At 38.1% G+C, this 25,692-nt stretch overlaps 1 protein-coding gene across 10 annotated transcripts in view; it reads right to left on the bottom strand.

Moving 5' to 3' along the window:
- The window catches only part of MEIS2 (Meis homeobox 2), a 209,372-nt gene that overhangs the window by 172,643 nt on the left and 11,037 nt on the right, over positions 1-25,692 (bottom strand). For all 10 annotated transcript variants that reach the window (XM_021098059.1, XM_021098046.1, XM_021098074.1 and 7 more), the window contains one exon: positions 19,993-20,107. In XM_021098059.1, the coding sequence (XP_020953718.1) occupies positions 19,993-20,107 (115 nt within the window). The remainder of the gene's footprint in view (positions 1-19,992; positions 20,108-25,692) is intronic.

Below are 25,692 nucleotides of genomic sequence, written 5' to 3'. Positions count from 1 at the left end.
GGTGAGTTAGGCAGTGATTTCTGAGGAGACTATTTAGTTTACAAAAGCTGAGAGTAAACAGATATTAAGATCTGATGACTTGTTATGGTATCTCAATCAAAATAAAATATTATCTTTTCTAAACTTGAGGAATCAAAAGAGACAAAATACCTCTTGTGTATCTCCAGACAATATATCATCAAATAAATAGAAAACTAGGCAATTTAAGACGATTTTGTACATATCCACTTATTCTCAGGGCTGGAAACAAATTGTCAATACAGATATGCTATTTTAGCGTATAATGCTGATAAGGAATCTCTGTGTAATCACTCGAAAATATAACATACAGTGATAGTACTGTAAATAGCCACAATTGTAAACAAACAGAATTTGTTATAATTTATAAAAATTTAGAAGAGATATTATGAACCATTTTAGGGAGCCTTGCAGTAAATGACACAGTAAAACACATTTACACAAGCAAAGTGAATTGTGAAATTAAAGCAATTTAGGTTAATTTCATATTGGTATGGGAAATAAAATACTGGTTTTTATTTTCATTAGTCAAAATAATTGTATAATTAGTCAACTCTCAACTTAATTTTAACTATGTAAACACCATCAACAGTGCCCCAGAACTTGAGCAAAGGAGAGTATAGTTAATTACTTACGCATGGGAAATTTTTATTGGATTGGAGAATCAAAGGCCATTGTCTTTAAGAAATCCTGAAACTCTATAGGTTTTAAGAAAGTCAGGATTAACTTCTCTTTAAGCCACAAACCCAATCCAGTGAGTAAAAATCAACAAACAAGTACATTTCTAAAGAGGGAATAAATTATCTATTGTTTGCTATCATTTCTTAGGCAACTAATTCCCACTGAAATGTTGAACACAAAGATAACTAGATATTTACAAATGTACTTTTTAGATCTTTACAAAAGCATTGATAGGATACTACATGGTTTTGAAATGATGTCTTTAACATTCTCATTCTTAATATCACTCATGACCTAACAGTACCCAGAAATTTTCAAGATCAGATCAACTAGAGATTAGAACTACTCTCATAGTCCCCGATTCAAAATCTATTCTTTCAAAAATATGTAATGTAAATTCTGGAAGCCCCAAAGCAGGCAGCAGTTTCAGCCTTTTATCTAGTGCACTGCAGGCAACCAATCATGAAGTCATAGCACCTGGGCGAGTGGCCTCAAGCTTTTGACACTGTTACAGGCACTAAAATACACCTCTGAAGATTCGTCAGGAAAAGTCCTCAAAGTCCAGAACTAAAGAGAGTGTCAAGAAATCCTTTAGAGAAAGAATATTGCCAAAGAGAAGAGGAAGCCCTGACTGGTTCTTTTTTATTCTGTAGTAGGGCAGAAAATAACTTCTTCAGAACACTGAGGATACCTTTAAGTAATTAAAGAGCTCTGAAGAATTTCCACAATACATGTGACTGACACTGTGGTTTGAATACTGCAGAAGAACCTTTCAATTAAAGAGTGTGGTTTTATTTTACTGCTTCGATATTTTCAAGCCAGATACAAATAAGATGCTAAACCCATTTACAGCTAAAAAGAAAGTACCCTGACTTAATTTTTTCAGCCCACATAGTGAATGCCTCTAGTAGGTTGCAGAGGTAATTAAGTGGTGTGGCTGAGGAAATCAAAATGAACATCTTCAAGAAAGTCTTTTTATGCACACAAAAGTATCTTAAAAAAAACCCACAATATGAAATATTCACTGACTTTCCAGGGTTTTGATCCAGTTTGTTATGTTACTAATGGAATTGGTAGATTTTCTTTGGGTGACAGAATTCTTATTATCCTCAAAGCCAATGGATATTTGATGTGAAGAGCAAATACCAAAATGTAAATTAGCATTATTTCCTTATATATGCAGTTGGTGATTATGAAATAAGAGTTTTAGCAAGTCTTAGAAGAAAAGCAGTCTCATTATTTTATGGCTCAGCACCTCTAATATTCTATGCCATTTCTAAGTATGAGGAGAAGAGAATTGAGCCTTCAGAATGTGCCAATTTAACTTCTAACCTCTCCCTTTCCTATTCCATGATTGACCCTAAGGATATGACCAACATACATGGGCAAAAAAAAAAAAAAAAAAGACAGAAAAAAAATTACTTTTTGGAAGCATAATTCAGATTTAAAATCTTTAACAAGAGCTCAGTCTCCAGTTTAAGTTGAAATAAAAATAAAAGGTTATGATAAAGAAATAATAGAAGGGAGTTCTTGCTGTGGTCAGTGGGTTAAGAATCCGACTGCAGCAGCTTGAGTCACTGCGGAGCAACAAGTTTAATCCTGCAAACTTCCTTATGTCACAGGCACAGCTATAAAAAAATTAAAAATTAAAAAATAAAGAAATAATAGAAGGATGGCAGCCTTTTGATTAGAGAGATGACAAGGGAGTTTTAATGACTTTCTCAGAACAGTCAATTGCCTTACTTAAATTTTACACCATTTTTGAACTCGTGCCTTTGAATGCAAAACTCACAGTGCAAGTAAAGAACAGAAAAAGAATGAAATGGCCTTGTTTTAATTTTTCTGTTTTCTTTGTTTATGGTGATAGGCAAATAATTGACCCTCTTCAAGGCCAAGCTGCCTCATTTTAAAAATGGGAATAAATCTGAGAGCTTCCAGGGGAATCAAGTGAAAGTTTATGCAAGAATGTATTAAGGAACAGAAATGTGAAGCTAAATGTAAGGCATCACTTTGCGGATTTGGAATTTGTATGATAATATTTTAAATTAGGAATTCCTGTGTAGCCCAGTGGGTTAAGTGTCCAGCACTGTCACTGCAGTGGCTTGAGTCACTTCTGTAGCACAAGTTCCTTCCCTGGTCTGGGAATTTCCCCATGCCACAGGCACGGCCAAAACAAAACAGAAAACTAATAGATACAGCACGTTAGAGTTGGAAAAGACCTGGAGTGCCCTATAACCACATCACACAAAGATGTAACGCAAGCTCACCAGAGCTTAAAGAGATGACGATGATATTAATAACAACTAACATTAACGTGTGGCTAGTACATGCCAGGCATACATTATTGCCTCTTGCATTCCACCAAACTCCCTTACAAGCTATGAACCTGGGTTACAGGTAGCTAAGATTGGAACCTTGCCCAGGTTCTCCCACTCTGGAATCTGAGCCTTAACCTCAGGGCCTCACAGAGCCGCCTGATGCCACACCTTCCGCGGGCTAACTGGAAGAGCCAAATTCAGACTCTGGTCAGCTGCGTTCACTCCATTCTGGCCTTCAGGTGGATAAGACAAATTAGAAAATGATAAAGAAAAAAAGGAGAGTGGGACAGCATTTGATGTTGCACCAACGCATAGGACACCGAAATTGATAATTTTGCTCACATTCTTCTCCCAGACTTTTAGCCCTTTCCTGAGTCTCCTTTTCCTATAAGCACCATCTCTGTGTGTCTATGTAAGAGGACAAGGAGCAGGGAAAAGAGAGAGGCTATTTATTCCGAGCCATTATTCTCATATTTTCAGAAGTCATATGATACTTTATCCTGAAATAGGAAATCAGAGCAAGGGATGTGGGCTTAAGATTCAAATTATGGACTCAAAACTAATAAAGAGTCAGTGATCATAAACATATTATTGTGGACCATGTTGTATCATATATGCCTGATCCACTACTTAAAAGTTTCAAATACATATCTCAATTAGTTCTCACAATATCTCTATATAGATGTGGTAATCTTCATTTACCTTAGGAAATTTAGGCTTGGAGAAGTTAAATAAGTCACCTAAAGTCAAACTAATCTAACTCCATGCTCTTAAAGTTACAAAGTTAAAAGCTTCTGAATTTCTCCATAGAGCACAGAAACACTTCCCTTCATTTGGTAGGAATTGGTGGAATCTCTCGCCGTGATGTTGTCCTTGCTTTCTTGTACTTCTAACTACCCAGCTCCACTTCAAAAATCCATCACAGATTAGGTGACTGGCCCCTCGACAGATTCAACAATTTTAGATGTGCTAACACTCCTAATAAGGAATAAATCCCTAAATCCATGCTAACACCATCTATTCAATTGCTACAAGTTATTAGCTATTAACCAATTGTCAGATGGAAATGATATGTTCAACCAATGTCTACTGATCACAAACTGTGTGCAGAGCACTTGGCTGGGGATGAGGGCGATGCAGAAAGCTGGTGTGTGGAGCCAGTAGTAGGTAAGCGACCCTCCCTAGTCAAGACTGATTTCTCAACTTTTGTTTTCCTTACCTCCTGCTATCCAGGGCACCATAAAAACTCAGCAAATGTTATCAGATAACATGCCTAAAGAGAGGCCAGTATGTTTAAGTAAGTTTTTAAAAAAAAAAAAAAACTACATCGGTGTAGATGAAAAATTTTAAATGTCACAGCTCCAATGATGACTATCTCTAGAGTGATGTTGTATGAGGCAAAAAGATGTCCATGAACTCAAAGCATTCACTGTCCTCCCACAAAGCAGCAAGTTTTGAGATCACTGACAACATTCCAAGGGAAGTTTCCGTGTTATTTCTGCCTTAAATGCCCAACTTAAGCAACATAGCAAAGGGCACAGGTTTTTGGGTTTTTTCCCCTCTAATTTTTAAAATATCTTACACTGCTTTTTGGTGTAGTTTTATTTCAGCTAGGATCTAATGTTTGTTTTCTTTTTTGCCAGCTGAAAGTAACTCATGTTTTATACTGGCAGCAAATGAGCAACTAGAAATTCCATTTAGAATAAGAACATGGAGAAAAGTCTCATCCATTAAGTGGCTGATAACTATGCTGAAATGTGCAGAAGCATCAAAATCTGGATGGAGAAAGAATAGTAAATCCGTGTTTCTACTGTCAGGTTTCAAAGTTGACTCTGATATTAAAGATCGTGGGTTCTCCAAATATGTCCATATTCCTATCTACAAAATAAGGAGGACATCCTTTAGAAATGTTGCAATTTTCTGAACTAATCGTGATAAGGAGTTCAAAATCTTATAGAAAAACTTCTTGCAAACAAAACAAAAGCAGGCTTTTTCTCACCATACTGCAGAGTGCCTTTAGGTGGACCACTAGCCTCTTCCTGCTCAAAGTTGGAAAAAGTGTACACAGCCTAATTCTCCCTCCTACAGTCAAAAGGGGGTGGCACATTTATGTGGGCAATCCTGCCATAATGCTCAGGAGTACAGTGTATGAATGAGAAGTCCTCTCTTGCACTTAGTGACCAAGAGGGACAGCAATTCAGGACTTCGTGAACGCTCCTGAAGGTGATGACTCCCAGCACCCTCCAACAATAAGGAAGAGTCAGGGAAAATTTTCTTGCCAACAGAGGCAACATGTTCCTGGGAGCAACCAGTTCTAATATCCTGCTAAACTGGAGATCCCAGAACAGCTACATGCAGGCAGACTGGGGGTTTGCAGGTCTATTTCCCAGAAATTTCCCTGGGTAGATGAACATCCAAGATCATGGCTCACACCTGAGGCAAATAGGGCTTAAGCCATCCACTCCCCAAAGGAGGGAAGATGGTTTTCCCTCCTTCAGCCCTATTCCTTCCTCTGTGGGTTTACTATCCAGCCTCCAACTCAGTGACCACTTTAAAAAGGAAAAAGAGTTTGCTTTTGAGGAAGGAAAGTACATCGTGTGCTATGTGACAAACTAAGTGTTAATAAGATTCATAACAGGATGCTGCCGGGATCCTCATTTATAAATTTTTGAGAGTGGAACCAAATGGGCCTGCATTGAATCAAACACTTAAGGGATATTTAGGAAACACTGTTTGATTAATACAACCCAGGATAACTACAAAGGTAGCTAGGTTAACAGAACATTCTGTGCAAGCAAGTCTAGTCTACAAGACTTCAGACCATAGAGGAAATTGCTTTTTACACTACTGGAAATTGATCCTGAGCCCATGCTGACCTACCTTTTAAATACAAGATGCAAGAAGACTCCCTAGGATATTAAACCCTATCTGAGAGTACTTCAATGAAAGAAGCAGTCGAGGACAGTGTTTTTCAGAGTGCGTTCTAAGAAAGATTAGTCCCCAGAGATAACTCAAAAAAGGTTTCAATGGTTAAGTGAGTCTAGGAAGCTTGTGTTTCTATTCCTTGCAGACTTAAAATGCACATTAGCAAATGAGAGGATCTGAACCTTCCTATACTAGAGAAAATCCTGCCCTTCTCCGACTTTAAATCTATTTAACCACAAAGTCATTTTTTAAAAAGTACTATCTATTTAAATATCCTTGGAGCCACAGCTTTCCAAATATTGAAGAAGATATATCTACTCCATCCTGTTGAGTCATTTCTAGTTGTTAATAATTATAACAACACTATGAAATTTACAGAACTGTGTCCTTGTATACATTCTGAGAATGAAGTTCCATACTTGGGACCTTTGTGAATCACAGGAATTTAAGTGCTTAAATTACTTTAGAGAGAATGCCAAAGTTTTTTTTTTTTTTTTTCTTTTTTTAACTATTTGAAATTTGCTTGTTCATTCAGAAGCATATCCAGTCTTTCAAACAGACAGTATTTCAGGCAAGCAAGCATATGGGTCTGCTATTTTGACCATGGAAGACATCGTGGAGAATTCATCATTGACATTCAAAAGGAAGGCGATTATGTCACTAACCCTATTCAAAAATCTTCAATAGGTCCCTATTACCTACCAAATCAAGCACAAACTCCCCAGCCTGCCATTCAATGTCCTTCACAATATGGACCCAAACCGCTTTTCAAAAAAAAATAAATAATTACTATTATTGAAGGCCTCCTAAGTTATCACAGCACAATGCAGAGAGAGGGCTGGGGGGCAAAGAGGAAAGATGCTTAAGACATGAAAAGTGTCCTCAAGAATCTTACAGTCAAATAGGATAATAAATAAATCATGTAACCAATTAGTACAACAGAGGGAGAAAGTGTCAGAAAAGAGAATCAGAAAAATATGCAACAGGACTTCAGAAGAAGGGAGTAACTTTCTACTAGAAGAGCCGGGGCTAGAGGCAGGGCTTAGGGCTGGACTCAGGGCAGGTAGGTGTTTCCCCAGCTGCATACCCCAATAACCTCACGTTTCTAGGGGTGAGTGCAGGACTGTACTTTTAGGTTCCTCATCATGACATCATTTGTATAGGGTCAGTTTTCAACTATTTTAAAAGTAACTTTTAAATTAAAAAAATTCCTAATGTCTTATTTATTATGAGCCAAGCATAAAATTATTGCCATTTTATTTATTTAAAAAATTTTTTTTGTCTTTTTACGGCCACACTTGCGGCATATGGAAGTTCCTAGGCTAGGGGTTGAATCAGAGCTGCAGCTGCTGCTGCCAGCCTATGCCACAACCACAGCAACACTGGATCCTTAACCCACAGAGCAAGGCCTGGGATCAAACGTGCATCCTCACAAACATTATGCTGGGATCTTAACATTCTGAGCCACAAGAGGAACTCTGAATTATCACCATTTTGGATAAATCACATGATTTAATCCCTACTTCCCCAAATCTGTTAGATGAGATGTTTATTACTCCCACTTTGCACATCTAAATGCCCAGGACAAGTGACAGATCTGAGGATCTACATGCAGGCAGGCTAGCACCAAAGGCTACCTCTTTAACTGCTATGCTACACTGCCCATAAGTACCTTATGACCATGAAAAAAATCATTATTTGCCCAACATGCATCATGCATTTCGACTTCAACATCTTAGCACCTGCAAATGGATTATTATTTCTTCTCTTCTCCACTGGTCCACAGATGTCTATACTTCAAAACTCAGGACAGGGAAAAAGAAAACTAACTAGGCTATGGTTATCTCCACCAAGGAAGAGGCCTGAATATTGTTCTGGATTGTGTTCTCTTCCCTTCCTCCTGCATGTAATCTGTCAGTCCTTTCCCTCCCCTCCCATCTCTAGAGCCACTGCCTTAATTCAGCCCTCACCTGCCTTCTGGACTATTAACCCTTATTTTCTGGTTAGTCTTGTTTCCTTCACAATCTTCTCCACATTCTAAAATAGTTTTTTTTTTTAATTAATCTCATCATAAACTCCTTTTGCTTATGTTTCTTCAATGGTAACCTCACATCCCAGAGCCAGGGGTTTCCCTTGGGCATAGATTAAAAATTCAGATTCCCAGAACCTCCCAGGGAGACCCTGATTCTGCATGTCAGTGGTCTGCCTCTGACTCTGCATGTACAAGCCCCTTAGGAGCTACTTATCTCCAGGAAAGTTTGGTAAACAGTGCTCTACAGGATTAGGTATAAGCTTCTTAGCGTGGTAAACAAGGATCGTCATGCAAGGCCCCTACTTGCCTCTCCAGCCACTCTTGTCACCCTGCACCCTCTCTCCCAAATACCACTATTAGTCAGGTTGTTGCACTGAACATACCATGTTACTTCACATATCCAGGCCTCTAGACTGGCTTTTCCATCTGCTCCCCATACACTCCCTACCTTGCTGATTTGTGAACACCTTCTGAAGGCCATCAAAATCTTTTAACGACTTCCCAATCTGGGGAGAGGCTTCCACAGATATTTCAGAGAGAATTAATCACTCCTCCTTCTGAAATACCTTCCCACTCATATGTTAGATGCAATATTAGAGGCATGTGCATTTCTCTGTTTACTTTTCTGCGTTACTTATTAAAGAATATAAAGAGGGGAGGTACCATATCTTAGGAGTGTTGTATCTCTAGCATCTAGGGTAAAGCTTCCCACCAATGACATAGGCCATAAACGTCGAATGAAGGGAATATCTGGGGGGGGGGCAGTTTCTACGTTAGTTACCAAGCTTGACTTTTTAAAAACCAATGTTTATTTAGGAGTTCCCTGGTGTCGCATCAAGGTTAAGGATCTGGCATTGTCACCTCAGCAGCTCTGGTTGCTGTTGTGACACAGGTTCCATCCCTGGCCTGGGAACTTCCACATGCCTTGGGCGTGGCCAAAAAGAAAAAAAAAAAAGTTTATTTAATCCTAGCAGTTACCCTCTGAGATAGCTATTATTCCCATTTTACAAGTGAAGAAACTAATATTCCAAAAGATTGTTGCTTAGAAGCAGCAGGGCAAGGGGGAGTGTTTAAAGCTTCTGCTTCCAAAGCTCCATCCTCAGTTACCCCCCACTTGCTCTGTGACATCAAGCCTTCTTTGACCCTTGCCTTGAATTGAGTATCCTTACAAGAGTTCCCTGCATGCTTGCCAAGGTCCCCCCCACCTCACAAGAGATAAATTACTGAAAGGAGGGACCCTTCTAATTTTTGTATTTTTATTCCCAGAGTGCCTTGTTCAATGAGTATCTTTGTGTATTGAATTTAAGCAACATACACTTGGAAAGCATCTTGAGAGACTGAGAACTTCCTGCCTCCAGACAGGTGTGGGTACCTACACATCAGCCCTGGTGTGTGACAATGTGTCATAAAAGGACACCCACAAGGTAGGTTCCACAGGCATCCAAAAATTCATGATTTATCAACTTTTCTTCATCATTCACATTTAGTATATAGAAATTGTAGAGCTTTTATTTTGGTAGATGGCATTTGTTATAAATGTTAGTTGGAAGAAGAAATATGAAATTTTACACTCCTAGTCAACTTGTATAAATCTCCAAACTTTAAAAAAAAAAAAAAAAAGAATGTTTGGGTTTGAGGCCACAGTAATGTCTTTAGCTGGCAGTGAGAGTTAAGGAAGTATTTGATTAAGCAAGTTTTCTATTGACTAAAGGGTAATAGCTACACTTTGTATGAATTATCAGTCTAAAAAAAATTAGAACACAGTAAAATATGCTTAACTGTTTAATTCTCCTGAAAATTATTTAGATTTTTGGAATTCATTTCAGGAGAATTTAGGGTCTCAGCTTCTGTAATCATTATCCTTTATTATTTATTTGTGATGTACAGAAATTTCAACATAGATTCTAATTGATTATATAATGGATAATGGAGAGGGTGCTCTGTGTTTACAAAATATACCTCACACTTAGCTGACTGAACAGTTTTCTGATATTAATGCACCATCTTCAATGTCCTACACCTGAATTGTGACATTCTACCACCCTCAGAAAATACACTCCCAGGCCTGATTATTTATTCTCCTGCCAAACCAGGGAGAAGAAAGTCTCTCCTCCTCATAAACAAAAGCAAGAAGCACAAACATTATCTCACTACATATTATAACTAGTCTGTAAAATCAAGAAGTAAAAAATACTTATCTTTGTAACACCCCCAATTTAAAACAACAAAACAAAAACCAAAAAACCTGTAGCCTGTCTCTATGTTAAAAGATAAAATACACTAATAAAAAAATTAGACCCATGAATATAAACATTAGATTCCTGGAGTTCGAATGTAAAAGATCATCTAATTCAGTCCTTTTTTTTTTTTTTCAGCTGTACCAGTAGCATGTGGAAATTTAGGGATCAAATCTGAGCCACAGCAATGACAATGCCAGATCCTTAACTTGCTGAGCTACCAGGGATCTCCCAGTCCTATTTTATTTTTTTATTTTTTACTTTCTTTATTTTCAGGGCCTGCAGCATATGGAAGTTTTTCCAGGCTAGGGGTCAAACTGGAGCTGCAGCTGCCAGCCTACACCATAGTCACAGCAACATGGGATCCAAGCCTCATCTGAGACCTAAGCTACAGCTTGTGACAAAACCAGATCCTTAACATACTGTGTGAGGCCAGGGATCAAATTCACATCCTTGTGGATACTAGTGGGGTTCTTAACCTGCTGAGCCACCAGGGAATTCCCAGTCCTATTTTATAGATGAGAAAAAGTCTGAAGAGATTAAGGAACTCATCCAAGGCCAGAGAGCTAATTAGAGCCAGCAGAGGACAGGGGGACAGGGAAATAAAGGAACTAACAGTTACTGGATCCAGGCACTGTTATGTGTTTAACACATGGGATCTCACATAATATAATCTCCAGGACAACCCTGAGGGCAAGTGGTTTTTCCCCACTTTGTAAAAGGAGCAACTGAGCCTAGCAGATGTTGAGTCAAACCGGGATTTGAACCCACATCTCTGTATCTCCTAGGTCCATGCCCTTTTCAGGGTGACCTAGACCTGAGAGCCTAGACCTCCTGACTCACAGCCCAAGACTCTAGACAGAAACTCAAGCAGACAAAAAAGGGCTCAAGGTAAGGTTCTTCTTACATCCCACAAAGTAAATTATACCTGCTCAAAAGCAAACTATGAAAAAACTGGAGGGCATATGTAGGAAATCAACAAAAGCATGTGCAGCCTAAAAATTCAAGAATTACTTCCAGACCCTTTACCTGTGTGTGAAGACCTATAGCTTCCCCCCAAGGTCAATGTCATCCTAAACAAGCAGTATAAGCAAAGCAGACCCTGAGTTCATCATGGGAAACTATTTGCCACATTAGGCAATTTCCCTTAGTACATTAGATCGGAAGACTTATGTCCATGCATTTACTTTTGTATAGATAACATAATGAAAAGAAATCCCATGTCCAAATTCTGACCATATGTATATAATTTAAGACCACATTAAAGAACAAATAAGACAAATGCCATTTTAAGTAGTATCTTAAAATACTACTAAAATGAGAACCTAAAATGTAAGACTCTACCCACAACCAAAATAATTCTAAGTTAGAGCTGGTAGTCCACTGACTTCTTTAAGGCAATGTTACATACAACAAAATTTTAGCAAAAGAAAATACTTTTTATTATCTCTGAAGGATGTAACAGGATTTTATCAAATGCATGGATAAGTTAAAAAAATAGTTCATTTATTTTTAGGCACAGACCACCATGGAGCCAATAAGCACAAAATTTTCATCAATTTGTCTACCTTAAAAGAAATGAAATCTGTGGATTTTGTTTACTGATTCAGAAGTGGACCTAATATTCCTAAATAGCTGAATAAGTGATAGTCTTTGCTTTGTAAAGGCAGGGAGAAAGATCAGGAGCCAAATAATTATAACACAGAATGTGAAAGATGCTATAATAAAGATAGAAGGTGCTCCTGGGGTGCAGAGAAGAGAATACCGACCTATGGCTTATCCCTGGGCAAATCAGGAAGGCTTCCTGGAGGAGGTAACGGCAGAATTAGATTTTCCTCAGTAAGAATTCCTTAGGCAGAGGAGGGCAAGGACACACTTCCTTTATTCCTCCCTCTATTATTTCCCTTTGCAAAACCTGGCTTTCCAGCAAGATGAGGGACCTTATTATTGAGGAGAAGGGATATCAAAGTGGTTTACTTTCATTTTAATCAGGCATTCTATTTTAGTGAAATCCCATAGTTGTTTTCCACCTGGTCATTAGAAAGAAAGTGAATAGCTCAAGACTATGGAGGGATAAATTTGCTAGATACAAATGGTTATATTATTGTTTCCTGTGACATCAAAATATTTCTAAAGGCTAGATTAAAAACAAATGTCAACACAGAAAGATGAATAAAAAGTTATTCTCCCATGACTCTACCCACCTCCCCCCAAAATAAGAATTTCAAGGAAATTTCTAAGGTAGAAATAAGAAAGAGAAAGAGGAGGAAAATAACATGGCGTAATTATAGACTATTCTTCCCAAGGAAAGATAAGACAATGAAGGGAAAAAATAGAACACGTGTATTACAACGTATAGCACCATAAGGCTGTGTTTGATGCTCTGGAGGGCTTCAACAAGTACTGTTCAGCCAAAAATCAATTGAAAAATCAGCATGATAACAGAGTATGAGTTGCCCTATAATAGCCTTAAGACCCCCAAGGCTATGCAAGTCCCTTTCATCTGCCACACTGCACTGACTCAAGGGGTCCCTCACTTCCCTCCCTGAGTGCTGTGCCTAGCTGTATTTCTAACCTACTGCTTTACCCTCCCTTAGAAAGGGGAGCTGACAGGACTGATGATGTTTTAAAGTGGCTCTAAAGAATTTTTTTCTTTCTGCCTTCATCTTTTTCTGGACATTTGCACTCAGATTCATCCTATAACATCTACTATTTCCACAGTCTTAAATGGTCAGGCATAATCTCGGAATAACCTAATTACAGCCTCATGTTTTGAATGCCTTAACTAACATACATGACACTGCCCCTTAATAAAATCAGGGTTCAGGCTTATGCAAATGTGACATGTAAGCAATTCACAGCATTGTTATAAATATACATATAGAGTTCATTCCAAGATTTCATCTCAATATTTCTTCAATCACTTCCTCACAATGTCTGGTTTGTTCAATTTATATTTCTACTTGGCATTTGGTGCAAACCCCCAAAGATAAGATACATCTGTCCCTTAGTCACAAATCTTGGCATTTTTACCTTAACTCAATCATGAAATGATTGGTTGAAAATTACCTTGCTTATTAGCAGGATTTCCTCATAATAAAACATTTTATTTCCAAACTTTTGAATGTGACAGGAGATGTACCAACTCAGCAGTGACATATTAAAGCTTAAGGAGGACATATAAACACCCTGATCCGTGTGAGGGAAGGAAAAGCTAATTGGAAGTCAGCTTCTCTGTGATTATCAGCTTGTTTATGGGGAGGGAGGTCTTCTCCGAACGGCACTGTAAATTCATCCCTGATTATGGCGTTAAAACCAGACCTCATTTCCACAAGCTCCCCGAAAGCCCCCACCCCATCCATTTTGTTTAGTTACAAAGGGTTGTGCACTGTTTTCAGAGAATGACAGTTTTTCAGGCTTTTCCTCCAGTTTCAAGAAAAATTAATCAGTTACACAAGCCAGTTGTCAGATTTCACTTCCCTCATGGCAGAAAGCACACATATTCATTGTCTGCTATAAGAATAAATTTTAGTAATTTTTTTCCCCATGTCAATATGAATATTAGACTGACCCAATTAATATGAAATGCTTCTATGCTGCTGGAACAGACAGTGCTACAGAAAGAGCCATTTGCACAACCTGTTCATGATTATGGGCCATAAGGACACAAAGATGGCACACACATTTGTGGACCATCTGAATTCTTATACGGGAAGGGGAGGGGGGTGGGGGAGCGGCATGACGTGAGCTCGACTGTCGTGGGTCATGTTTTTTAATCCAGAGTATTGGACATGTAACACAGCAACAAGAGCTGATCATTTTGTTTAATCACCTTTTGGATCTTTGCCAGATGGTCTCTATTGAGAGCGCTGCAAACAGAGAGAGATGAACTGCATCTAACACGCCACTAGAGCTTTCCCGTAAATGTCTGAGAACTGATTCCAACAAGAATTTAGTCTCAGCGCAGAAAGGGATACATTTAAAAACTATGTGCATTAACTATACTTTTCCCCATAGAATCCTCACTTGGCATGAATAATTTACCCACTCTTATGCTAATGGGATCATGAAAGTATCCCTCTGTCTTTAGTGCAGCTATTCTCAGCTTTCAGTAATTACCCCACCCAGTGAAAATAACATGGCTTCTGCATTGAACGGCCGACTAGTACCTGACAATTAGAAAGATCATGGCTGACAGTGGACTGGGCCAGAACCGGACGGAGAAGCCCTGGGAGCCCAAGAAAGAGTGTAGACTTCAAGTAAGGCATAGGGGGTGGAAAGTGGAGGAAAAGGGGTAAGAGGAAAATCTTCCATTGTCAAGCTTTCCTTTCTCTGACTTAACATCCAGATTCTACTTCAGCAGAAATATGTTCCTCTTTACATTATTAAGTGTCAAAGACATTCACGACAAGATGTGTCTTGAAGAAAAAAGACAACATCTAAGGGAAAGAACTAGAGTTATCTTTAAAGCACAACTGCATGAAGTATTTACTTGATCGGAATTTTTAAAAATCTAAAGAGTGGAAAATCCTCTGCATTTGTATTTTTGAAGGGGGAAAAAAAGATGGCCAAACTAAAAGAAAAAGAAAAAAGAAAAAAGACAAGAAAAACAAAAAAGAAAACTCTTTCTCGACCTCTGTCCACAAAACTCCATGTTAGGTAGTTCACTGTGTAAAAATTATCAGGCTAAAACATCTGGGAAAGAAAGCTATGAAACAGCAGGGAACGTGGCTGGTTTATTGTTTATCTTTTGTTTATGAGGCAGTATTCAAGTTTAATTACTACTCTAAATTAAACTCTAACTGGCATCAGGAGACATCCCCTTACATGACTAAGTTAAAAAAAAAAATCTAGAAATCCCAACTCTGAGTTTTTCAAGTAAGTTGATACATATAGGAAGAAATTACTCAAAATTAACAGCAATTATAGAAAAGCTTTTAAGCATTTATGGGCACCATTACATGCTCCTAGAGCATTTATTTATTAGAAGAGTTTCATTTTATTTCTAACAGTTGCTGTTCTAAAAAGTCCTACAAAAATCAACAGAAATTATTTGAATGTTTGCTGATGGTTAAAAGATAGTATTTTTGTTGCCTTTTGTGGAGAGCAAGAACAGAATGAAAATGCAGCATAAATATTCTATATACAACGGCCTCTTCTGTGGCGATGTTCAATTCTCAATTACATTCTCAGTGAATTTTTTGATACAATTAGGAAGACAGGAAGGAAAAGAAATGTCACTGTATTTATCATAACAGTAAGTGACCAGTTTTGGATGAACTTAGCTCTAGGAAAAATAAAAGTTAAAAGCAACTAGCAAAAGATTATGCCAGATGGCATCTGTCATATTGTATTTAGGGTTATTTTAAAGAGATTGCCGCCACTATGAAAACATTCCATTGACAGAGTTTTCCTAGACTGAATAAGAAATCCCAGTAGAACATATTCAGGACCCATCATAAGTGGGTTTGAGGGTTTCCCCCCACCTCCCTGAAATATATAACTGGAACATTTGGGTGGGAAAGAATACTATTACCTGCATTATATGCCTCAAAAGTATAATCCTCTGTTAGATTCCTGCTTACCTATAATCGCTTACATTAAATATACAGTGGGTATTTTTAGATTTTGACACCATGATTGCTAAAGAACTGTGTAATAAATAAATACATATCTAGCTATGGAATTCTAGACACACTGCCTGGATGATCAGTAGAGACATCAATGGAGGGGTTTGGTAGGTGGCAGAGTTGAGGGGAGCTGTGCAGCTTGTACAGCCCTGTGTCCCACACGATGAGAGAGAGAGAGAGAGAGAGATGCTCGAATGCTAATGTATTTAGGTTAAACTGGGTCTGGCAACAGTATGGTTAACGTGCGTGTGGTGTGCAGTGTGAGCTCAGCAGTTACTGGGCCAACTGTCTCGGTATTTCTGGGAATCCTGCCTATTCACAGTGCAGGGATTGTTCAATTGCTGCAAAATGTACAAAATGAATTTTACAAAAATGAATTGTAAGGAGGGCCCCATTACAACGATTTTACAGCAAAGATGTCAACATCAATTTTTCTTTCATGCCTAGCTAATGATTAAAACAGCATATTCCATTTGCCTAAGACAATTTATTTCGTATTGGCACATCAAAATATTGAAATACAAAGTTATCTCTACTCTCCCCTTTTTATTCATTGCTGCTGAACCCATACCATTGTTCAAACCAGGAAAAATAAAACAAACTTGGCACGAAATACTTAAAACAAAGGCTCATCAATATTCTCCAATTTGTCAACATCTCAATTACAGCACTGGAAAAAATGTAAATTTCATGTGCTCTAAACACTGAGGGGTCTATTCTCTTGCCAATTCACATGCGTAACTCCCATCAGCATTAATGGGAGTTACACAAACCCATCAATAATAATAATACTTTGTACGTATATTGTGCCTTTCATCTAAGGCTCTGAAAGTGCTCTGTGAACAAGGGGGCTGCTTCCTAGTCCTTACTCGGGGAAAAAAAAAAAAAAAAAACCACAGTGAAATACAAAGCAGCTTTTGACTCAGCAGGTACAGAATTAGGGACCCCCACGCCTTATTATCAAGCCCCCTTTTACTGATGGGAAGCCAGACACAAAGAGAGCCAGTTACTTCCTCAGAGTACCAGTCTGCACCCTAATTCTATCCCTGAAAAACCAGATTTTCTTCCTCTGTCCTAATGTAACTAACAAGATAAACTCCCTCCCTTTGGCTGCTTTGAGCAAAGAAATCAGAGTGAATGAAAGTCTGGTTTATATTTATGTAGTTTACTGCTAGGCATGTGCTGTGTGAAAGATACACTAAAGTCAGGTTTCACGTTTTATCAAGTTTGTTTCTTACAGTATTTTAAAAATTTGATTTTTCCCCTCCTTTTAGCTTGTTGCACAAACACTAAGGAGGAAAAGATGACCTTTCACCTGTGTAACTGTAGCTCTTTCCCTATCAAGTCATAAAATAATGAGATATTTTTCAGGTTCCAAAGTAAAGATTTGTATGAATCCTTTTAGTAAAAATGTTCACAAAATTATAAAGCAACATAAATGCATGTATTGTTTTATAGCATATGGCTATTAAAGTTTAATTTAAAATGTGTATGAAAACATTGTATTTAGTACAATTCATCCCTATTTTTTCTGTTTATCATAATTTGTTTTGAAACTGAATCATTTTACAGTTTTCCATATGCCTGTTGTGCTAATAAATTCTGAATAAGCAAGAAAACTCTTTTCTAAACTAAAAACTTGGTTTCCAATGAAACATTTAAATAGATTTAATACTAAGAACATACATTCCCTTCCCAGGTTTTCCATGATACGTCAACCCTGAGATTTAACCTGGGATAAGCATATGTGATTTCAGTCAATATCTCTGTTGACTTTGCCCTGAAGCAGATAATTAATCTTTCCTACAGAAAGCTACTGTGAGCAATTCGGTGGGACAAAATACCTTGGAAACATATTTAAAAGACGAATACGGGCATGAGAATGACAAAATACCTGCAAATGTGGCCGTCAGAATTTATAGAGTCTTTTAAAAACAAAACAAAACAGAAAACCCTTAAATTTGAGTTCTGGAGCCACCTATATGATAACAAGCCAGGTAGAAAATTCTCCATGCCAAGAGGGTCTCTATTTTCTAGGAATCATAACTTTTTTTTGTCCCTCATACTTTAACGCGGTAAAATGACTGACTTCCGAGAACTCAAACACATAAGCTACCATGTCCATTCTTTAATCCCGCAGAGATATGATTAAAGGAACAAAATCCTACAGGGATCAAATCCTTCAACATGGCATAAGTGGGTGCGGCTACCCACAACATAGACTTTTGTGCATATGGTTTTTACCCTGTGCATGGGTCTCTGAGCTTTTCTCATTCCTGATCGTAAACAAAAGCAAATACAACAAGCAGAGGAAACTAACCAAAATGATACAACTCTACACTCTGTCCGCTGCTGCAAACGTTCTGTGCTCCAAACCTCAGGGTCGTCTCTCTCTGCCTCCCCTTTCCCGGGTCCTCTCCTGCTCTCTCCCCAGCCATAACTCAGCCAACCCAACAGAACCAGTCAGTTTTAAATTTCAGTTGGGACCTTGGTGACCTGTTAATGAATCTACAGAGAGGAGAAAAACTCACAGTGTTGAGTTATGCCTGGTGTGGCTAGCTGACTTGGAGTCAGAAATGCTTGAAGCGTTAACGTAATTGCAAGAATGTGAAAAATGAAGCGCTGGGCTCCTGAGCAAAGTGAAAGGTCAAAGCGAGCCTCACACACAACAAGTCTTTGGGAGATAGGCTCATTAGACCATTAAGTCTGCTTCTCCTTTCCCCCTCTTTTGGACCTTGTGTAGCATGTTTGGTTTTTATTAATAGATACATTTCCCCCTTTGTGGCACAGTAATTTGGGGTGGTAGGGAGGTGGCATCATAGAAAGCCTTTCAGATTTAACCACACTGGCAAGTCCTTCTCTAAGACACAGAAACACAATTAAGCCACTGTGTCACAGATCCACTGAATTCATATACTTGTCATCTTCAAAATGCCTTACAGTTTAGTTTTCTTCTATACACTCTAATTGGTTGAATAAAAACAGTATAGAAAACCTGAATAGATACAGTTTACTTTGAGTCCTTCCGAGAGTTACCATCTGATGGCATTCATTTCTGGGTAGTTGCAACTTGCTTAGACCTAGACTGTAAGTTGGACCCATTCACAACCTAATGGCATCCTAGAAGGAAGGGTTTTCTAGACTCTTCTAGAATGCCAGGAATCCAAAATCCATGGCCAGAAACTTGGAGGAGTAAAACCATTCACCCTACATCAACCATCCTCTTTTAAATGGCATATATGCTACAGCTCAGGCTGTTAAACTGTCCTCCACTTGGAAGACTATCTAATGCTTAAATATTGTGGCCATAAACATAGTCATAATAGAGATGAAATAGACCTAGGAGATCAGACACCATCTAATGTAAAATATTAAAAAGCAACATCTGTACACTTTCCTGGCCCACATTCAATAATACATCTTCTTTTAAATTATCATTTTAGCTATAGAAGAGTCATCTCTACCAATATATAACTGCTTTCTGTGCAACAGGTGACTTTTAAATGGTAAAAATTTATTCTATATTACTCTAGGCTTCCTTGTCATCTGATGTTGATGTCCCCCTTGCCTTCTGATTATTCTAATTTTTAGGATTTGGGACAAAAGTCACCCTGTCAGCTGAATGGAAATGGGGACAAATGATCTAAGAATTTCAAAATTCATCTTTCCAAGGTACAATTCCATATAAAATTCCTGCATACATCGGAGCTAATGAGAACAAATTTTTGGAATGTATATGCCTTAGCGGCATCATTGCTTGATTGATTATAGAAAACCCTTAAAATATCCCATTTATAGTATCATTCAAACTACTACCTCATAGTGGCAAAGTAGATCTGTCATTCTATTTACTTACACGCAGAAGTAAAGTGTAGATAACCAAATTTGTAAAGGAATTGGCAGAACTAATCAATTGTTATTGTAAGGCCCGCTTAAAGATTAGACATCTCACTTTGGCTGTTTTTTGTTGTTGTTTGTTGTTAAGTAATGTAAATTAGGGAAAGGAAATACAGTCTCCTTAAAGATCAGCTGATTATACCCCTAACCTGCCACTTTCCTGTTTACAGGGAGGCATATGTACTAATATCAGAAAATGCTGAAGCTACTTTCGTCACGCCCCCTTTGCACAAGGAAAATGCTTGACCTTGTACCTTGCTCACTGCTGTTGTCTCCACTCTGGGATGCATGACCCCCACTGGAGGGCCCCGGGGTGCCTGCTGAGTGGGTGGAAGTTGCATCATCGTGGTCTCGCCAAGATGCAGGATTCTGATGTCAGGAGGCCGAGGAATTTTTCCACAGTTACCATTTCAGCCATAAATGAGGAAACAAGAGGAAAGGTGCAGAGAGAGAGAAAAAAAAAAATGTGTACATATTAGTATTTGTGGAACAGGCTGTACATAGATGTCACATTATAGTATGTTATCTTTTCAGCAATAGGTCCCCCAAAGAAGAAAAGATGCTTGATGAAGTGGTGGTTATATTGGTATATACATCTGTTAAAACCAATTGGAATAGACACTTTAAATGGATGCATTTTACTATATACAAATTCTACCTCAATAAAGTTGATTTTTAAAGTTAGAAAAAAAGTCTCTTTAAAAATCTAAAAGTGTATTATCTGAATTAAGGCACATTCTTCCAAGAAATAGGTCTCAATGCTCTTGGATACCAAATACTTCAGAACATTCACATCTACAAAACTCAAAAACTTCCGTAAAAAGTCAGACTGCACAGTGTATGAGACAGCTCTTCACAGCAAATGCATTGCCCTAAAACAGCCTGAAAAACTCAAAATTATTGTCCACTGATTATACAGCCATCAGAGACAATAACATTAATCACTGCATCAATACCTTCTTCTTTAATCTGCACAAACCACAATCCAAAAAGTGAAACAACTATGACCTGTTACGGATCTAATAAACCGAAGAGGACTTCCATTTCAGCTGCATGGAAGGTTTAAAGTCACAGAGCAGTGTTTTTTTCTTGGAAGAACTGTTCATTTTAAAGGACACAGAAGATAAGCCGAGAGTTATAGCTCCTGATAGTTTGCTGAGTGTATTCTTGTGTTCCTCCTCCCCGTTCCTGATCATTCCCAATACCCTGCTGTTGCTTAAAGGAAAACAGGAATTCTAATGTACAGGAAGGAGTTTATCAGCACCACATGAAGGCAGGCAAGAGATGGAATTTCCTCTGACAGAAACAGAGAGTATGAACAGCACATGAAACAGACCAGCCTTAAGGTCAGAGCTTGTCACCTGTATGTGATGACTTCAACTAAGTCCACAGATCTACTGGTAAGTGAATTCATGGAGGCGGCGGGTGGCAGGAATATTTTCGGGCAAAATAATTTTAAAATCCAGCAATCTCTCAAAGTACACTATTTCTTCTTACAAGAATTGGTAAATAAGGATTTAGTTTGACCTGCCTATAGGCAACGGGCTGAAATCTTGACCATCTGAAAAATAGTCTTGCCGTGTTGTCATTATATAAAGTTTACCCAGGAAAAAAATCAGTCTCTCATTTTTCTCTGCTTCAACTCTACAATGTACAAACAGAAATAAAACTTGACCAAGATAAAAATCAAGAAACCAAGGTGAGACAACATAGGGAACAAATCTCATTTGGAACAACAACAAGACATTTGTTTTCCTCTAGAGATCTGCTGTAAACTACTGGAAATTAATATTTAGCATTTTTGATAGATGGTGAAATGACCCAAAGCTCTAGGGATTAATAACATCTATATCAAATCATGCTGCTGGCATTGCTATCAGGCAAGCAACTGATTCAAACGGAAAACCCAAAGCTGAAATTTTGTGACTATAAACACAGCACAGGTATAGCTCTATAAAGGTACGCTTTCGAAAGTATATCAGTGACTGAAGTTGAGCAGAATAAAATGAAAACCAAGGTTCTCTGCTGCCTGTATTAAGACAAAGTCATGCCTGTGATGTCTCTTTTTATCTAAGTTAGAAAACACTCAATAGTTTCAAGCTAAAAGCAAACAGAATACAGGGGTTCTTCAAGCTTTGCAGCCTATTCGTGTCAGCTGTTTGCCGGATGGTAACCAGATAAAGAGCTGGAAGAATTACATGGAAAAAAAAAAAAAAAAGAGACAGAGAGAGAGAAAGAAAGAAAGAAACAATAGCATGGTGTGAGTTTAGTCCTGCCACAATACCAGCTAGAGCCTTCTTTTAGAAAATGCAATTACTGCAACACAGTCACCTAAGCTAAACTTTTCAAGATACACAACAAGTGATGTGAATTTTATGCACTGCATTTTCTTTTTTTATTAAACTGGCTGCTATAACAGCTCCTTGCCCCTCATGAAAATTGCAATAATTAACCACTAACACCTCAACTATGTTTTAAGGCACATTTCATCCAAATTGTTCAAATGAAGCTTGAGCAAGCTTTCCGTTTGGGCACTATCGTGATTTGAAGGGATCACTCAGAAGGACTTCCTCCAACTGAAACCACTGGTTTGCCCCTATCAGTCAAACTTGTACTGAGTTTTAAAGTCAGGGCTCACTAATTTGATTTCCTTCCATGGTTTTCTAGAGTTGGTGGTCTCTAAACTAAAGGGGAGAAAAATAATAAGACCCATAAGCAAATATTACTTTAAGAGCAGCTGGTTCCTCCAAATGAGTTGGGTCTTAGATTTTCAGTCTAGCCCTGAAGTTGGCTCAAGTTTACTAGCTAACCTATCATGCCCCTGTCTCTCCCCTCTTATCTCTCTCACATCCTCAAAAATGCTATCCCAAAAAAATGTCACAAGATGTTTATTTCCAGGGTGTCTCAAGCATTAGGCTCTAGTTTGAGAGACTGATACAGGCTAGTGCCAGAATATTCATTTAACTTGAAACTAGGAAAAACAGATGAATCCCTCTGGGGTTTCCCAGGCTGAGGAGTTACCCCAACGTTGTCTGTATTCAGTTCCACTATGGTGACTTGATCACACACAAAGATAAATATTGATGATCTGGTCAATAAAAAATTGCTACCTCCCTGGTCATAAAACACTGGAAGTGACATGGATAGATTAAAATATAGTCCTTTACCCACAACACTGATCTGTTCTTAGACGGAAATATTTGTTTGTATCGCAACTCCTTTCTTCTTCTTCTCTTCCCTCCCTAGATAGTTTCCAAGTTTACATCCTTCAAGAATAATTGCCTGGCTTTCTGCCAAATTATATGCAGAAGTTTAGTGAATCTTGGAACCAAAGTGGCATATGAAAGCATGCAAAACACATGACGTACGTTGAAAACTAGAGAGACGTGCTCTCTGCGTGCATGCGTGTGGGTGGGTCATCAGGTACATGCATTTCACAATATATATCCTGTTCTTAAGTCAAAAGTATCACAAAGACACCCGAGGGTGAGCAGGAAACATGTTTCTATTCCCAGTAGCTTTAATAACTGGGAGTCCAATATGGTACTCTTCTTGCTCTTACGTAATTGTGTTAAAGAGCAGTGTTAGCAGGAGAAAAGCAGTGAACACTGAGTGGGGCACAATAGAAGGAGATGGAAAATAGATACAAGAAGCTAGGTCTCCAGGGGCAGTATTTTCTATTTGCTGGGCTGCAGACTCACAGCTGATAATGCAAGTTGTAATTAATATAAAAGCAGGCGACAAGATGGGGAGGCCTTGTAGAAGGGGGGCCACAAGAGATCACTCTGCTGCTCTCCTCCATTTCTCATTTACACACAGCTTCCCCTAGAAAACAAAATTCTTCCAGTGTTTTCTCCCTTGAAAGTTAAAAAAAAAAATTGATTTAGCATCATCATTGAATTTTGCTAAATCTAGGAAAGAGCACAGGACAGGCGTCTCCAGGCAGAGAAAGCAAATCCTCCACGCGCCTCTTTTGCTGAGATTGAAGATATGGTGGAAATTGTAGCATTTTACATCATTACGGCATTTCTGTGGGGGACCTGCCTATAGGATAATACTTAATAAGTCCCCATGAGTTGGTGGCATTTCCCTGTTGAAATGAGTCCACACAGCTCGTGGTTTCGAATAGATACTGGAGTGAAATGTATAAGCACTTCCAAATACATACACAGCTGAATGGGGAAGTAAAATGTATTAGGCTTCAAATAGGAAGAAAAAAAGAAGAAGCCATAGTACATACAAGTTCTACCTAAAGTAATCTGAAACTTATTTTAGATCCCAAAATAAAAGGTGATTCAATGGATGCAGTGTAAGAGAAAGAGCCTTAGATTGGAACTGACTCGAGGGTGCCACCTCCAATTGTCATGTGACTGTAAGCAAGTGATGAACTCATTTTCCTGGGACTTGTTTCCCTTCTCCCTTTAAAACTGGGAAGTCAGACAAAATAATCCATAAAGTCACTTCCACTTCTTCTATTATTAAAAAGCACTTTAAAATAAGCATTTGATTCTTTAGACCTGACACAACTAATACACGCTAAAAAACACCGAGCCAAAAATACTATATAAACTTGGAAAATACAGGAAAGTAATTTGGAATAGGTGCTTATGGGTAGAAAGTAATCATCAACATATACAGATATTTCAATGAGCAAATGGAGCAGGCAAAACTAATTTGACCTGAGATGTTCAAACAACAAAGGCAAGGTATGCTAGATTCAGAACACATAACTAACACAACTTACACGCTTCCTATGACGTTAAGGTGTTTTAATTCCTAATTAATATTATGCACAAACTATTTTTAAAAATAAGATGAAGACTCCTATCATGAGGTATTCAAGCCCGCAAAAGTTTAAAATGTTAATTGCATTGTGTGGAAAAAAAATGTTGGAATTTCAATTTCGTTATTCAAAAGTTGACACAAGAACTCAGGAGAACTGTGTGTGCTTTCAGAACACGTACTCACTCTTTAAAAATGTAAATAGAGCCAGGGTCTCTCTCTCTCTCATTTCCCTGCTTCCCCTCTCTATTAAGTTCTGGGGCTTAATATGTGAGCATCTCTCACAGAGTGGCAAGTACTCTTTGCAAATGATTCCTCCTCTGTCTAATGGAGTAACTTTTAGAGAAGATAGAAATGTCTTCTATTGTTGGTGCACTATCATGTTATACAATGTTTCCTCTAATTCTGAATTGTGTGAGGATATTCCATAGAAGGGTCAGCCTGAAAAAAAATGGGAAATGAATTTCTGAAATATCAAAACGTTAATCCCATAGTGAATGCCCATGATTGTCAAGTGCACCTTGGTTTAATTCCATCTTGTCACAGTTACTCTGAAAGCATTCTCCAACTGCACAACCTAAATGATTTCACTAACATAATGATTCTTGATGGGAAGTTGACAGAAAAGTCATCAACCACCAGAAACTACATGACGGCAACAACAGAAACCCATGCCCCTCAGCAACATCTCCTTGAGTTAGTGGACAGCTCAGAGGTAGAACTTTCTAAAACAGATACCCAGAGCCCTTGGATGACATATAATGAGGTCTCATCTTACACTAGAACATAAGAAACTCTCTGATAAAATAACTCAATCATATTATTAATATTATTTTCAAGTCTCTTTTTCGCTCTTGATAGTCTATAGGCCAATCAATCAAACTTCCCTTTCTCCTTGCTGCCCACTCTCGGCTGATTTTTTAAGACACTTGCCTGTATTCTGTCCAGAACAAGGTTCTGGGGGTTCTCCCCTCTGACTTAACCCATTTTTAAAAAACTGCCTAGACATAAATACATTTGACATACTCAGAGATACAAAAGAATACAATAGTATATCTTCACTTAAATTACGGCTTTCATAGAAATGAAAATAATTTTTCTTTTGTTAGTCAGATTATCAGAGCCAGTCAATTTTAAGGCACCTCCCATTCACTGTTAGTAAATATAATTCT

Source organism: Sus scrofa, chromosome 1 (assembly GCF_000003025.6).
Source record: "Sus scrofa isolate TJ Tabasco breed Duroc chromosome 1, Sscrofa11.1, whole genome shotgun sequence".
Classification (NCBI taxonomy): Eukaryota; Metazoa; Chordata; class Mammalia; order Artiodactyla; family Suidae; genus Sus; species Sus scrofa.
The sequence above is the reverse complement of the archived record's forward strand: the minus strand, read 5'-3'. Positions and strand labels throughout refer to the sequence as shown.